The following is a 15,620-nucleotide window of genomic DNA, read 5'->3' on the forward strand; positions in this document are numbered from 1 at the left end:
CCAGAAATCTAATAAAAATAAGATATGGATGAGAAAGATAGAAAGTTTGTTTTGTATTCAAACTCGCTTAGACTTCTTAAGAAAGTAAGAGGAAGGGATAGGAGACGTGATATTTTGGTTTAATAAAAGTAATCAAAATTTGATAAACCTATGAAGTATGTCCTTATTAAATATACTGATGTCTATTGTGATTGATGCGACAAGAGATAGAAATATACGATTGCCTTTTTATATTATCAAACTTCTTGTTCTGTTTATTTTTGATGTTTTTTATGCTTTTTTTTTTTTTTTTTTTCCTTTTTTTCATATTTTATTTACGAATCTTAAATGACTTTAAAAAGCAAGGAATATATGAAAAAGTAGTATACAGATTTTGGTGATAGGATACTCTATCAAACGTATATGGCAAAATATAAATGTGTATATATGTAATGTTTATCAATAATGTAAGCGTGTGAGTTTATCAATCTTAAAAAGAGGTGCATGGAAAACAAAAATAAATGCATATGCTGAATATTTATAATTAACTGTGGGAAAAGAATAAGAAAAAAGATGCATGCCGATAGTCAATTTGATATTTGAGGATCTGCAGTAACAGCGACAGTAGTAGCAGTAGTTGATGATGATTGTGAATTAAGACAATTTCTAATAAGTTGCTTGCCTTTATTTTCTCTTATAATTGGTTCCAATTTGGGTGTAGAAAAGGTGTAAACGAGTCCAGAATGACCAAGGATAAGTAGTAGAATATTAGCACCAGTCAAAACACTCAATTCATAAGCCTTCTTCATGATTCCGTGTCTTCTTTTAGCAAATGTAACTTGTCTTCTAGTTCTATTTTCTATATACTTGATTGGAACCTTTCTGCGAACGTCTTTAGGTTCTTGAATCATTTCAATTTCATCAATATAATCATCCTCTTCTACTTCCTCCACATCATCATCATCATCATCATCATCATCATCGTCATTATTTTCTTCTTCTCTTTCGTCGTCGTCGTCATCCTCCTCCTCCTCTACTTCTTCTTCATCCTCCACCTCGTCGTCCTCTTCTTCTTCCTCTGGTTCTTCCGCATCCACCCCTATTTCTACGTTATCCTCATCATCAACATTTTTCTCAACGAGATTCTTGTTCTGTTCAAATTCATTTGTTTCACCATTCACAGTCTGTGCTTGTTCATTAAGTTTCTTATCCCATTTTAATGGCTCATTTCTTTTATTCAAGTCACTCTTTGAGAACCCCACTGACCTTTCTTTCTTATGCGAGTCTTTTGAATCATTGTTAGTTAGTTGATTCTTGGACAAAATACTAGCTTTTTTCTTGGGGGATACATCGTTTATCGAAGCAGCAGTACCCAGTTTTCTCTTCTTTCTATCAGAAACAGCAACCATGATGATAATGATAATAATAATAAAAAAAAAAGAAGGAAAGAAGAAAGGAAAGAAAAAAGAAAAAGAAAAAAAAATTCCTATATATATGCTTGTGTATGTGTGTGTATACAGATTTGTATTGGGTGTTGAAGATAAGTATGTGTTGGAAATAAACCCATGTCTGCATTAAAATGTTTGGCAAACATATGCGATCATTGTTCTTGTATATCCAAATACAGCTGGTATTACAAGCGTTGTTCTATCTATTATTATTCCATTTTCTAAACCCAACAATTTTATTTTTGTATCATATAGAACGACAAACCATGGAAACACAACAGAACGAAAAAAGAAAGAAAAAAAAAATATGTGAAAAATCACAACAAACGAACGTCTCTACATTGCAACAAAATTTTGGACCCCACACCACCATTTTCGTATTGGATGACAAAATTGATACGTTTTCCTTACCCTTATTTTTCTATATAACGTGGTGTACAGGTTTTTAGTTTTCTTTTTTTTTTTTTTTTTTTTTTTTTAATTTATTTCCGACATTTAAAGTTTCACAACACCTGTGACAAGGGTTTCCCTAGAAGACAAAAAAACAAATTTATATATATAGGGTTGGACAATTTGTCGTGTGTGAGAGAAAAAAACTCAATTACTGAGCTTCCATGCTCTTTTCCTTTCTCAAGGCCCATCATTTCTGAATGTATTTGTATATGGTTTAGTTTATCTGCGTGGCAGCCCACACAGTGTTTGCGTATAGGGTGCGTATATTGTCGATACATCTCTATACTACATATGTTCGGGTCATGTGTATATGCGAGCAAGTAAAGAAAAAGAAAGATTGGCTGGACGTAGGTTGGTGACGTTGTTTTTCCTTCTCTCTTCTGTCCTTTTTTTTTTTTTTCATTTCATTTCATTTTTTTTTCCTTTTCTTTTCGTCACTGTGCAAAGGTACCTTACTTTCTTTCCTTCCGCCTTCTTTGTGTATTTCTAATCATTTTCCATCTATTTGGAATAAGATAAGATAGCTGGTTTGGAAACATGTTCTTCTTTCCTCCTTTGACTTTGAATCAAGGAAGAAATCTTCTTCAATAGTTACATATATATATATATACTTTTTTTCTTTACTTACCTGCTTTCTTCATCTGTTCTCCTTTTCGCGCCTTATCTTTTTGTAAATTTTTTTTTCTCCTATTTTTTCTCTTTCTTTCTTATCGTAATAGTAGAGACTAAAAATAAAGTAACACACAGTATAATAGATTGTAAATAGAAGGAGCCTAAAGAAGGGAAAAGAGAAGAGAAAAAGAAAAAGAACGAAAAGAAAAAAAAAAAAAAACACAAGTATATTTACTATCTATATTGTTTGTATATATTACTGGGTTACATTACGTTTATCATATTTAAATAATAAAGGGAGAGTAGAGGAAGGAACTAGCAAAGTTAAGAACAGAAAAAAATAAAGTCACCATGTCATACTATAATAGATATAGAAACAGAAGAAGACAGGACGGTGCCAACAACAACAACACTGCCGGTGGGAGTGGAGGAGGAAGCCTCATCGGGGGCAGCAGTGTAGGCAATGTTTTCTTGAACAGAAACCACAACGGCAACGATCTGATGAATAATGGGGGGTTGCAGGTCCCTGATGCGATATTTGATCTAGGTAAGAATAAAAGGGTCACGGTTAGACAGTTTAGAAATATCAATTTGATCGATATAAGGGAGTACTACCAAGACTCACAAACCGGGGAGTTGAGACCTGGGAAGAAAGGTATTTCGTTAACTGAGGACCTGTACGATGCCTTATTAAAACATAGATTGAATATCGATGAGGCGCTAAGAAGGTTTGGTTCTCGTAGACCAAGAACCAAATTGGTTAGATTGCTATCTGATGATGAATATGACAGCAGTGACAGTGATAGAAATACTAAAGAAGATAATAAGGATAAGAACAAAGATAAGGATAAGGATAAAGATAAGAATAAGAATAAGAATAGAGACGGTGATATCATTATTGGCTATGACAATGATGACGATGGTGACAACACTGATAACAAAGACAAAAAAGATAATAACAATAACAACAACAGCAACAGCAACAGCAACAATAATAAAGACAGTAATAAAGATAGAAAAGATAATGGCAATAGTAAGGGTAAAGATGGTGGCAAGGAAAGATTGAAGGAGTCTAGTTCCAACAAAAGAGAAAGAGATTACAGTGATTCAGAGATAACAGAACAAAAGAAAAGAAAACCAGCAGCCGCCACCTTGTTGCCCTATGAGGAAAGTATTGAAAATGCAAAGAGAGAGGCCAATGCAACCCTTATTATTCCAGGTATGGGTAAACAAAAGGATGAACAAAAGGATGAACAAAAGGATGCTGACACTACAGAAATTAAGAATGAATACGGTGATAAATCTGAAACCAAGACCACAGCAGATACTGAAGAGAAAGCAGAACCTGTGCCAAAACTAGCTGCAACAGACAAAAAAGATTCTACTGGTAAAAGCGATGATAACAACAACAACAACGATTCAAGTGCAGAAGAATTTGCAGAAAGTTTACAAGCAGAAATGGACAAGATGATGGATGAGAGTAGTGAAGAAGAGTGAGTGATCCTCGATCTTAAATCCTCAATTCTAGATCCTAGATCCATTCCTCATAGAAAAAGAATTCTTTTATATCTCTATATATTTAATAGTTTATTTGTTTGTTTGTTTTCTTTTTTTTTTTATCTTTTTTTATCCTTTTTTTTATCCTTTTTTTTTTTAGCTTTTTCCATTCTATCTATCTTTCTTCTCTTTAAGTAAGCATAATCTATTTTTCTTTTTTCTTCTACACTATGTACCTATATATCATTAATCATTTATATATATATATATATATATAAATGTGTTGGTGTGTTTTTTTCAAATGTACTAGAAAAGAAATACAAATATTAATTTTTATTTTGTTTATTTATGTCTTGTTGTATAATTATATGACAATGAAATAAGCGCCTAGGGTTTAACTGTTTATTTTTCTAGCCCTAACGAGACGCATTTGATTTTGTTCAAATGAATTGCTTTTTTTTTTCCTGTTGTTTTTTTTGTCCAAGATGTCTGGGTGTATGAGGAAACGGCGGGTTGATCCGTCCGACAGAAAAAAATAGAAAAAAATAGAAAAAAAAGAAACTAAAACATCATCTCGAGAAATTGTCATCTTTGTTCAAGAAATTCCTTGTCGATCGTGAAGATTAAGATTAAAGATTAGAAATTAAAAGTGTCGTAGTCGCAATTAATTAGAAACATTAAAAAAACAAAAACAAAAACTTTAGATACTCTCTAAAATCCTTAGATACAACAGTACGTGTATGCATGAGTATTTCTTTCACCTCATACTTTATACATCTGCGTTTACATCTACATCTACATATATATATAGATATAGATATATATTTATGTGTGTCTCATTTAAGGTAATAGGCTTTTAAATCCATCGGTAAATGAATGATGTACCTGTAATTTTGTAATAATGACACCTCAATTGACGATGACAACGACGACGACAACGACAACAACAACAAACACTAATGATAATAATATCTCAATACAACCAGATATACCTAATATAAATAATATGGTTAATAGTAGAGCTGAAAATAATGTCCCTTATGATCAGCCTCCTCCTGACTCACTTCAATCCATCCTCTCCAATCAATCTGTCTTTGATTCTATAAACAGCAATCATAACAACAACAATAATAGCAACAATAGTAATAGTAATATTAATGTTGATATTAGCAACATTCCCAATGCATATAATCCAAATATTTTTGACGCTAATTTCAAGATCACAGATGATATAGACATCTCGAAGTATCTATTGAGTCCCACGTTTGAAGATTTATTGTCCCCTAGATCTCAATCTCCACAAGCCAATATAGATACAAAACCTAATATTGATGAATTAATAAACAGTTCAAACAATAGTAACGTTATGACGAATAAGTTTTCTAATAAATATTTAGATCTTACTCCAAATCTAATTTTTAATGACAACAACAACAACAACAACAACAACAATAATAATAATAATAATAACAGAGTTATTCCTTTCACATTAGAAGAAGAAGAATCTACTACTAATTTGGATGATTTGCTTAAAGATATTACATCAAATAGTAATAATAACAATATTATTAATGATAATGATCTTTTTCTAAATGATTCCTTTTTAAACCTAGATAACAGTGTTAGAAGACATAGCGATGCATTTTTAACCAATAATACTCTTTTACCTTCAAACATGTCCACTTCAAGAGCCTCGATATCTCATCAATTTGATATGTGGAGTGGTTTGCAAAGGAACACAAATAAAAATAATATAAACAAAAATAATAGCGGCGCTAGTAACAGTACTTCACTGCGGAAAGTGGCAAGCCTAAATAACAGTAGTAATAATATGTTATTACGTACAAAAACCAATAAACAAGCAGACACAGATAATAATAATAATAACAATAACAACAATAATAATATACTCAAACCTAATGATAACTTCAATTCTAATAATATTAGTTTTATTGACCCATTCAACAACAACAATAATAATAATGGTAACAGAAGTAATGGTAGCGGTAGATCCAACTCTTCAGATTTCATTCGTCCTCTACAAAAACGCGCAGTCACATCCATTAAATCTACAGAAAATATATACCAAGTATCATCACCAAACAGTGAAAGACGATACAGCATAAGAAAGGCTCCATATAGAAGTTCAGTACCTACGATTGATATAAACATTTTAAAGGAATTGTCAAAGTCAGCAAGAATGACCCCATTAAGTAATGTGTCATCATCAAATGATAGATTTTATAATAATTTAGATAATTCCTTAAGTTCAAATAATTTAGTTTCGGTGCCAGCTTCAGTGTCCGAAACTGTGTCTCTCAGTAAGGATACATTCAATAGTATATCTGAATTACCAAACTCTGTTCATCCAAACAGTGAATCCGTTTATGCATTTGACAATACCTTAATTCAATTAAATAATGGCCCAATGATTTCACCTTATTCGAATTATAACAATAACAGTGACTACAATCACTCGCATCTTTCACTACCACAAAGGACAACAAGGTCTGCATCTGTTGTTGGTATTTATTCCAATATAGAAAAATCTACACATACACCACCTTTGCAGACGGTTACTCCATCATCGGTAAAATATACGAACATCTCAAATAACGCATGTATGGAAAAAATGTCGCCAATAAACATGAATCAACAACAACTACAAATGATACCTCCATCACAAATGAATCAAAATTTAAATCAGTATTCAATTCCACAGATGCCACAGTTTATACCAGCTTCAAACAGGATAATGAATGTAAAAAACAATCCTTTAGTGGAACAACAACATATCGCAAACTTGCCAGTACAAACAATTCCTCAGAATACACCCATGCCATCTGAGAATCAAATAAGTAACATTGAACCACACTTAATAACTCCCCCAGGAAATAAACGCACATCAACAACTGCTGCTAAGCCTCATAATAAAAATAAGAAGAAGAATTCGGCAACCAAGTCAAATAAAGAAAAGATTTATCAATGTGAATATTGTGAGAAATCATTTAACAGAGCAGAACACAGAAAGCGTCATGTAAGATCGATTCATACCCAGGAAAAACCATTTGTGTGCCAACTATGTGATAAGAAGTTTAGTCGGAGTGACAATTTAAAGCAACATATTAAAGTTCATAAGAAATACGAATCGGAAGAGATGAAAAAGATACAATTGAACATTTTAAAAGATCCATCTTTTACCTAAAATCTTTTTTTTTTACGTATCTATTTATGTTATATACTATTTATTGTTAAATGAGTGATACCCTTACCGAGACATGAAAGTTGTTAAGATTAAATATACAAACAGTTATATAAATATTAGTACTTCATAGTTGATGTTTTTTCAACAAATAAATATAGATATATGCTTATAAAGATTTCTTAATAAACTAGAATTTCGACGATATTTTAGAAATCAACGATCCCTCTGATAATGTAGGAAACACAACTTTAAGAAATGCAATATAAAATTGTATTGATAGAACTTTTAACAACTACAGAAACCTCAAAGATTCTACTGTTAAAAATTATAACGTTATATAAAAAAGATTTATATTTCACTATCCGAGAGGCGTAAAAGACAAAGTGTGGAGATAAATTTTGGTAAATAATTTTTCTTTCAATATAGGTGATTATGAAAAGAGAATGAATAAATGAATTGAAACTGAGAATATAAAGTTATAATTCAAGAAGGTATAGTAAAGCTAATAACATTTCAATAGACCTTTTGTCTAGTTTATCTATATGATTTGAACTTGTTTCAATAATATTTTTCATTAAGTTGATAGCATGGGGTGATGATAAAAATCATGGTATACCATTCATTATGCCACATGAAAATATAAAATAGCTTAACTAAACATTTTTCCATTGGTATTTATATGTACAAAATAATAAAAAACTAGATATTATTTCTATCATTATTGATCCGAAGAAAATATCAATAACAACCAACAATAAAAAATTCCATTGCATTGAAGAAAGTTTATCCTGTAACAATAATTGTTTGAAGGATGTTTCAAAATCCATATGTTGAAATAATTCATTAATTTACTTTTCATACTCATATGTATTACAACAAACTTTATCAACTAAAATATCTTTCCATAGTCTGTCTCTAGCATTTCTTGTGTACGGGAATATAAACCTCTTTTTGATAAAATTGTAACAGTATAATAAAAGATATTTCCTAGTAAGTATTATTTTTACAACAAAATAATGTCCTTGGTGTTGTCACTTTGTACTCAGTGAAGTATGAAAAGTATGGGTCCATCTTATTTACAACATTACTTGATTAGGTCAAAGTAGGCTGCAACTGCATTCTTTTTGCCTGCAGCAGTTGGGGAATGATCTGTCTGCGACAAAAACAGGAAAAAAAGCAAAAATGTTATTAGGACAAGGAACAAACAAAGGAAAGTTCCAGTTTCATTGTGAGACACAAAACGGCATGAAACAAGAACGATATAATTTTGTTTTTTTTCATTACAGTTTGTTTAAAAGGAGGGACTAGATTATTTTTCTATAGACACATTATCATTGAAAATTTTCCAGGTTGATCATTTCTTAAATTATTTCTGCCCTATCATCGTACCATATAGGATCACAGTCTTTTGACATACTTCTCAGTGTGATTGTTAAAGCTTCCTAAATATTAGAAATATTAGATTTGAGAGAGTTTAAATTTCATTCTTTTTAAATTCTTTATATATATATATTTACTTGACGTTCTGCTAATGGGAATGTTAACAGATAATCCATTTAATAGATCATTATCTGAAAATATATCTGAACTATCCAGCTGCCATACTGATGAAAATATAACTGATGTGGATATTTTTGCCGAGTCAAACACCAGCAATCAAACTACATACAACGCAAATGATAAAAAGAAATTACAATTACCATTATTTTCACCTGTTACTATAGATCTGCCCACGTTTTCTGGACTAAGACGAAGTAAATCATGCCGACAACCGGTTTATCCAGCTAAAAATCATTATAGAAAAAGTACTAACGACTCTATTGTATCCCTACCCTCAAGATCAAATAAATTATACTCTCCCATCAAGACTTTTGATAAAACTATCAATATCAATAAAAACACATCAAAATACAATCATGTTTTGGAACCCCTTGAACACAGAAATTGTTTTAATAGTGTATTATCTAAGACATCAATAACGTTTTATAGGGAATCGCATGATTTATTTCCTAGAATAACGGTGGAAACATTAAAAGAGATTATGTGTAATAACATACATGAACAATTATATGATTCTTATAAAATAATAGATAGTAGGTTTGATTATGAATTTCAAGGTGGTCATATTAAACAAGCTTTAAATATTTCGTCTACTAATGAAATTGAAACACAATTGCTTGGTGCAACAGCCTTACCTAATACAAAAAAACCCATTTTATTAATCTTTCATTGTGAATTCAGTTCCCATAGAGGACCTGCATTAGCTTCGCATCTAAGAAACTGTGATAGAATCATTAACCAGGATAATTATCCTAAATTGTATTATCCAGATATCTTATTATTGGATGGTGGGTATAAAGAATTCTATGACAAATTACCAGAATTCTGTTTCCCAAGGAATTATGTGGCAATGAATTCAAGTGAAAATTTACATAAATGTAAAACTGAATTAGATAAATTTAGATATAATTCAAAAAGGATGATTAGCAGGAATAATTCTATAAGAACACTTAATAATACAAAATTAACTAATGAACATTCAAAAGAAAATATTTTAAAATTTGATACTCCACCCAAGTTATCCTTTTTTAGCTCATCTTCAATTGAAATTTCATCTAGGGAGGAGTACAAGGAAAAAAACGGGCAGAATAGCATTGGTGATATACCTTCAGTAGACAGTAGTTATATTAGTATTAACAAAATTTTACTAATGAAAGATTTAGATAATGACTTTTATGACAATACTGAAGCAAATAACAATTTTGAAATGGATGAAAGTGATGGTGGCAGTGTCTTAGATTGTCATAATTATGAAGAATACTCCTATAATGGAAAAACATTTACTTCAGAAGTCCCAGTAATGAACAGATCGAATAGACTCTGTTTTTACAATACTCCAACTTTCCAATAAATGAAACCTTGCACAATATAATACTTCCATTATCGTTGGTGTTAAAGAGAATAGAAAACAGTCACTTGTTGCATCGGTTCAACCAAATACAAGCGGTAATCAATATATCTATTAATATATTCATTATAATATGTACCAGTTTATTATTATATAGTTACAAAATAAGAATGTCATAAATATTTTATAAAGCATAAGGCTCGTTTTATTTCACTGAGTTTTGATTATGTTTTGGTATATTATTCCATCAAACACATATAATAATAAGATTAATAACACAGAATCCAGCTATGCTTTTTCTTTTCTTTTTATTCAATTTTTTTCATTGTTAGAATGGATAAGGATATTATTTCCAACCCATTTATTCAACCTTGTCTTCCATCTCTGTGGTGGCCAAATAATGAATAAAACTTTACCCACAATCAATCCTTTGGAGATGGGACCAAAATTACGACTATCCACAGAATGTATGTTATCACCTTCCACCCAAACATGCCCTCTCGGTATAAGCATAGTATTATTAGCATCACAATCGCCGTATGTGTCACGTTTGATTGTATCTAAAGATATAGCTTTAATTCTTTTACAAAGAACCTTTGAAGGGTCAAATGGTGATTTCAAAAGGACAATATCATTGACTTTCAAATTTGAGGATGGTCTAAATTTTTTCAACAATACCCAGTCATGTGTATCCAGATCACTTGGATTTAAAGTGGGTCTCATTGAACTACCATCCACTTTAGAGAAATGGAACACGTCACTTATAGCCAATGCCACTGGAACCCAAGATAATCCGAGCAATACCTTCCTAATTGTGACTGTCATCAGTGGTATTGCTGTATGTAATTTTTTTATTATTTGATCATGCTGTTATGGATAATAGTCTGAAAATAGCAAGAGGAGAAAGAGTAGAGCTCCATTTCCAAATAGAGTATGCTTTGACATATTAAAGGAATATCATAGTCAATTCCCCTTGAGGATTACTAAATTGCAACTGCAAGTAGATGTTCGGGGATCTCGGAAGAAGCTTCCGAGGAACCGACGAAAATGACTTTTAAAGAAAACAGCCACACATTTTGAAACAAAAACTGCTATCGCCGTTGGTTACACAGGTGAAGACATCGTTAAATGATTAAAACTGCTAATAATATGAATATATATATATATATATATATTCACATTGAGTAAAAAAAAAATAATTGACCAAGAATACGTTTGTGCTATAGATTTTTTTTTCTTTCTGTGTGACATGATAAAAATTATATCTTTATATAGGTCAAATATTCAACATATCGAGAAATAGTTTATTTTTATACAATCTCTCTTCACTAAGAATACTACATTCAACTAAGTGTCTAATAAAGACTAGTATAATATGGTAATAAATCAAACTGTGGATCTACATATAAACACCAATACAGTCAGTTCTTCAACAACAACCACAATAGATGAGGCTGGCAAAAAAAGTAGCAAGAATTGGAAAAACAGAATTCTTATTGTGTATAACCATCCCATAACACAGTTTATTGTGGGTAAATGGTTCTTTATATGTTTAGCTATATTCATTGTTATTGCAAGGTTTGCTCCAAATTTTGCTAGGGATGGTGGTCTTATCAAAGCTCAATACAGTATTGGTTACGGTTGTGTTGCTTGGATATTTTTAGGATCAGGGCTAAGTATGAAGACTAGTAGAATTATGGCTAATATGGCAAATTGGAGGGCACATTTAGTTATCTTTGCACTAAGTTTTCTTATCACATCTTCCATTATCTATGGATTTTGTACCGCCATTAAAGTGTCAAATAATAAGAATATTGATGATTGGGTACTTATCGGACTTCTCATGACTGCTGCTTGTCCCACCACAGTAGCTTCTAATGTAATAATGACCACACAAGCTGGAGGTAATGACTTATTATGTGTATGTGAAGTATTTTTAGGTAACCTATTTGGTGGATTTATTACTCCGGCAGTAGCTCAAATGTATACAAGAAATAAATATTTCCAGTATGGTAACCCTGCAAATGGAAATAGTATGCAAGCCCTGTATGCTCGTGTGATGAAACAAATGGGTTTATCTGTTTTTGTTCCCTTATTTATGGGTCAACTTATTCAAAATTTTGCTCCAAGAATTACTAAAATGTACTTTGATTTTTTGAAAAGATATCATTTGAAAATTGGTTCATATATGTTGTTATTAATTATGTTTAGTAGTTTTTCCACTGCTTTCTATCAAAAATCTTTTACGAGCATTTCCCACATCTCGGTAATATTTCTTTGTTTCTTTAACTTTGGATGTTATTTACTATTTACCGCCATTTCCTTTGCTGTGGCCAGGCCATGGTTTATTACCAAATTATTTCCTCATGAACCTATCCCAGGTACTTCATCTAAATTATATACCTGGTCTTATAAAATTTTTAGACCATTTTATTACAGTAAAAGAGATTCTATATGTATTATGTTTTGTGGTCCGGCTAAGACTGCTGCTTTGGGTGTCTCTTTGATTACATCACAATATGGTGATGATAAGGAGCATCTAGGGAAACTGTTAGTACCATTAGTGTTATACCAAGCTATACAAGTTTTAACTGGTAGTTTTTTTGTTCCATTATTCAAAAGGTGGGCAAGGGATGAAATTGAGAAATATGACAATGATCTAGTTAATGAAAAGAGTCAAGAGAATATTAGTGATATTTCTAACAACAGTTTAGACGATACAACTTCTGTTACAATTGACAAGAAGACTGAGATATTAGATCTAGAGAATAATCCACTAAAAACTGATATCAGTAATGATTCATCACTTCAAAGTATGATTAAGTCTGATGTATAGCATGTGCTAAGATAGAATACACTAGTTAGCATTATTATTTTTTTTTATATCACATAGTTTCTTTTTAGACTATATTTATATATGTATGCATATATATATTCGTTTTTGATAGATGTAAAAATTGTAATAGGTGTAATATAAATTTTAAAAGTTACAAATTGTGGATAAAAATGTCCAATTTCTTTCTTTAAGTAAACAAACGTGTGCGTATATATGAATAATGCATAGATTCAGAGGAATATGATTTATAAGTATTAAATTACCTAATCTAATATTTTTATAAAATTATATGGTATCAATCCTATCTTATGTGCAGGATGAATCTTGTCGTTGTCATATACTTCACCGAGGTACCATTCTTCGTTTATTTCTTCAGTTATTAAAAGGTAATCATTTTTATCAAAATTTATCACTTCAGGTGAATTATTATCTAATAGTGGGTATAACGCTTTGGCATACTTAATCACTGAGTTACCTGATCGAGTCACCACAGGTAAAGTAACTATGACACCATTGTCATTTACACGTCCCATTCTTATATCCTTTGCAACACCGCCTTGTAATTTATTCATCTCTAATATAGCATCCTCAATAGGATCATTTGAACTTGGGTCTTTAACTAAAGATTTCCTTCTTGTGGATCTTGACATATCCAAAGACTTCATCAAAATTGTATTTGTACTGTTTTGTCTTGTTCCATTAGGACGACTTCCTGTTGATCCATTAAGTTGTGCGTTTGTATTATTTGTGATATTATTATAGTCATTATTTGAAGCTTGTAGAATAGTTGTTGTGGAATTGTTTAATAACGATGATATATGGCTCATTGACTTTCTCTTTCTATTATTTGTGGAGTTCCATGATTTTGCAAATCTTTGATTATCATCGATGCTTGAAGCAATTGATGTTACAGATGTGGACATAGATTCAATGCTTCTTCTTCTTCTATTTATATGACCTGAAAAGTCTGTTGGATTTGAAGAACTTGAAGTAGCTGATGATTCCGAATGTGTTTTTATGTGCTGTGGTGTAGAACGGTTTTCATCATTTTTATATGCAGTTTCTTGTTGGGAGACATCTTCCGACTGTGTTTCTACCTTTTCTACTGGAGAAGCAAGCACATCTTCATCCATTTTTACATAATTGGGAAGATGTGATTCATGTAGAGAATACCTGTTGAACTTCCCCTTGGAACGTTGTTTTATGACAGGCAAAGTTTTTTCATCATCATACGTAACATAGCCCATATGTGGTGTAGAAGCATTCTCTGTGGTCTCTGTTTGTCGGATGTTATAGTAATTTTGTTTCCCTTTATTAAGGGAATTATTATTCCTTGACATATGGGTTCTCTGGAACTGGTCTGATAATTGTCTGATATCTTCCATGTAACTCTCTCTTTTCGACAAATTATTCCTCTTGTCATCATTTGTATTTGCATATGAAGTTAAAGGAATATCAGTTCTATTTGCAGAAGATGCATATGATACGGGTCTTGTTGATGATTTTTGATGTTTGTCCTTTAACCTTCCTGTTCCATAATCACTTGAAAATTTTTTAATATCATCCCAGGCAGTAAAAGTGGCTAATTCATTATTTAAAAAATCTAATTTAGTTTGTTCAAGTATGCTTGTTTCCATATTAATGTTGATATATTCTTGTAGTTTACTTTGAATAAAACTGATTCTTTCATATTCCATACCTTGCAATTGTTCAGAGATTAAAGCCCATGATTTCAACCAAAATTTTTGGGAAGCTTTGTATTCATGCTTTAAAACAGTTAATTGTGTGGATATTTCTTTAACGTTGGTTTCCCATTTAATGATTTCTCTATTATTTTGTTCTGTTTTCCTAGACCCAATGATATTGTTTTCATTTAGTTTATAATCTCTATATTTGACTTCCGCTTCTTTTAATCTTTTAGCCAATTCTTCACAACCTTTTCTTTTTTCCAGTTTATCCTTTCTTAGATTTTCAATTTTGCCGGATAAAGTTGTATAGGAAGCCTTCATATTATCAGTAAACAATTTTATTTGTTGGTACAGATCACTTTGTATCAGTTCATATTGTTTTGAATACGCAGCTGCTCTGGCCTTTTCTACAGATAGTAAAGATAATAACATTTCGTTCAAATTACCAAAATCAGGATTTTTGGAGATATCCTTCTTCAATTTTTCACCCATGGCACCAGATCTTCTTGCGTAGTCCTTTGAAATTTCAGCTTTGGAACGAAAGAATTGTTCCAAAGTTGACAATGATTTAATGCCATCGGAGATATGTTGTAATAGGATGTTGACACCATCATCATGCGGATCCCAGAAACACGATTTAAAATCAAATTCCATAATTCAATAACAATAATAATAATAACACCAAAAAAGAGGAAAAAGAAGATAATGATGGTATGTTTAAAAGTATTTGACCAGTTCTGATGTATGTATATATCTTTTCTTTTCTTTTTTTTTTCCTTTTTTTCTCTATGGAAGTCAAATTAAATAAGATAAAGAAAGAAGAAATGAAAAGGAATAATGATGACGAGTGATAATATCGAGAATGAAGAGAAATTTATTCAGATTTATCTGGATTGAAAGATATAAACTCTTTGTAGTTTTAAAGTGTTGAAAACCAGTAATAACTTATGAAAATGTATTAGAGCTCAAAAGAGGAGTATCTGAAGAATCAATT

General features: G+C 31.1%; 7 protein-coding genes across 7 annotated transcripts; 4 read left to right on the top strand and 3 right to left on the bottom strand.

The window, feature by feature from the left end:
• Window positions 1–566: 566 nt before the first annotated feature.
• Window positions 567–1,388, bottom strand: ARG80 (Arg80p; the record flags this gene model as incomplete). The annotated part of the gene is made up of 1 exon (XM_064861541.1): window positions 567–1,388. The coding sequence occupies one exon, from the start codon at window positions 1,386–1,388 to the stop codon at window positions 567–569; it is 822 nt and encodes a 273-aa protein (XP_064716496.1).
• Window positions 1,389–2,843: 1,455 nt separating this feature from the next.
• On the top strand, window positions 2,844–3,989 carry SUB1 (chromatin-binding transcription coactivator SUB1; the record flags this gene model as incomplete). The annotated part of the gene is made up of 1 exon (XM_064861542.1): window positions 2,844–3,989. One exon carries the CDS (start codon window positions 2,844–2,846, stop codon window positions 3,987–3,989), a length of 1,146 nt encoding a protein of 381 aa, XP_064716497.1.
• Window positions 3,990–4,890: 901 nt separating this feature from the next.
• MSN2 (stress-responsive transcriptional activator MSN2) lies at window positions 4,891–7,194 on the top strand (the record flags this gene model as incomplete). The annotated part of the gene is made up of 1 exon (XM_064861543.1): window positions 4,891–7,194. The coding sequence occupies one exon, from the start codon at window positions 4,891–4,893 to the stop codon at window positions 7,192–7,194; it is 2,304 nt and encodes a 767-aa protein (XP_064716498.1).
• Window positions 7,195–8,725: 1,531 nt separating this feature from the next.
• Window positions 8,726–10,105, top strand: MIH1 (putative tyrosine protein phosphatase MIH1; the record flags this gene model as incomplete). The annotated part of the gene is made up of 1 exon (XM_064861544.1): window positions 8,726–10,105. The coding sequence occupies one exon, from the start codon at window positions 8,726–8,728 to the stop codon at window positions 10,103–10,105; it is 1,380 nt and encodes a 459-aa protein (XP_064716499.1).
• A 309-nt stretch (window positions 10,106–10,414) lies between these two features.
• IMP2 (endopeptidase catalytic subunit) lies at window positions 10,415–10,927 on the bottom strand (the record flags this gene model as incomplete). The annotated part of the gene is made up of 1 exon (XM_064861545.1): window positions 10,415–10,927. The coding sequence occupies one exon, from the start codon at window positions 10,925–10,927 to the stop codon at window positions 10,415–10,417; it is 513 nt and encodes a 170-aa protein (XP_064716500.1).
• A 550-nt stretch (window positions 10,928–11,477) lies between these two features.
• On the top strand, window positions 11,478–12,938 carry RCH1 (Rch1p; the record flags this gene model as incomplete). Its single annotated transcript, XM_064861546.1, has 1 exon — window positions 11,478–12,938. One exon carries the CDS (start codon window positions 11,478–11,480, stop codon window positions 12,936–12,938), a length of 1,461 nt encoding a protein of 486 aa, XP_064716501.1.
• Window positions 12,939–13,201: 263 nt separating this feature from the next.
• On the bottom strand, window positions 13,202–15,280 carry HOF1 (formin-binding protein HOF1; the record flags this gene model as incomplete). The annotated part of the gene is made up of 1 exon (XM_064861547.1): window positions 13,202–15,280. One exon carries the CDS (start codon window positions 15,278–15,280, stop codon window positions 13,202–13,204), a length of 2,079 nt encoding a protein of 692 aa, XP_064716502.1.
• Window positions 15,281–15,620: the final 340 nt, after the last annotated feature.

This window comes from Arxiozyma heterogenica (assembly GCF_036370985.1).
Source record: "Arxiozyma heterogenica strain weizmannii chromosome Unknown scaffold_9, whole genome shotgun sequence".
Classification (NCBI taxonomy): domain Eukaryota; kingdom Fungi; phylum Ascomycota; class Saccharomycetes; order Saccharomycetales; family Saccharomycetaceae; genus Arxiozyma; species Arxiozyma heterogenica.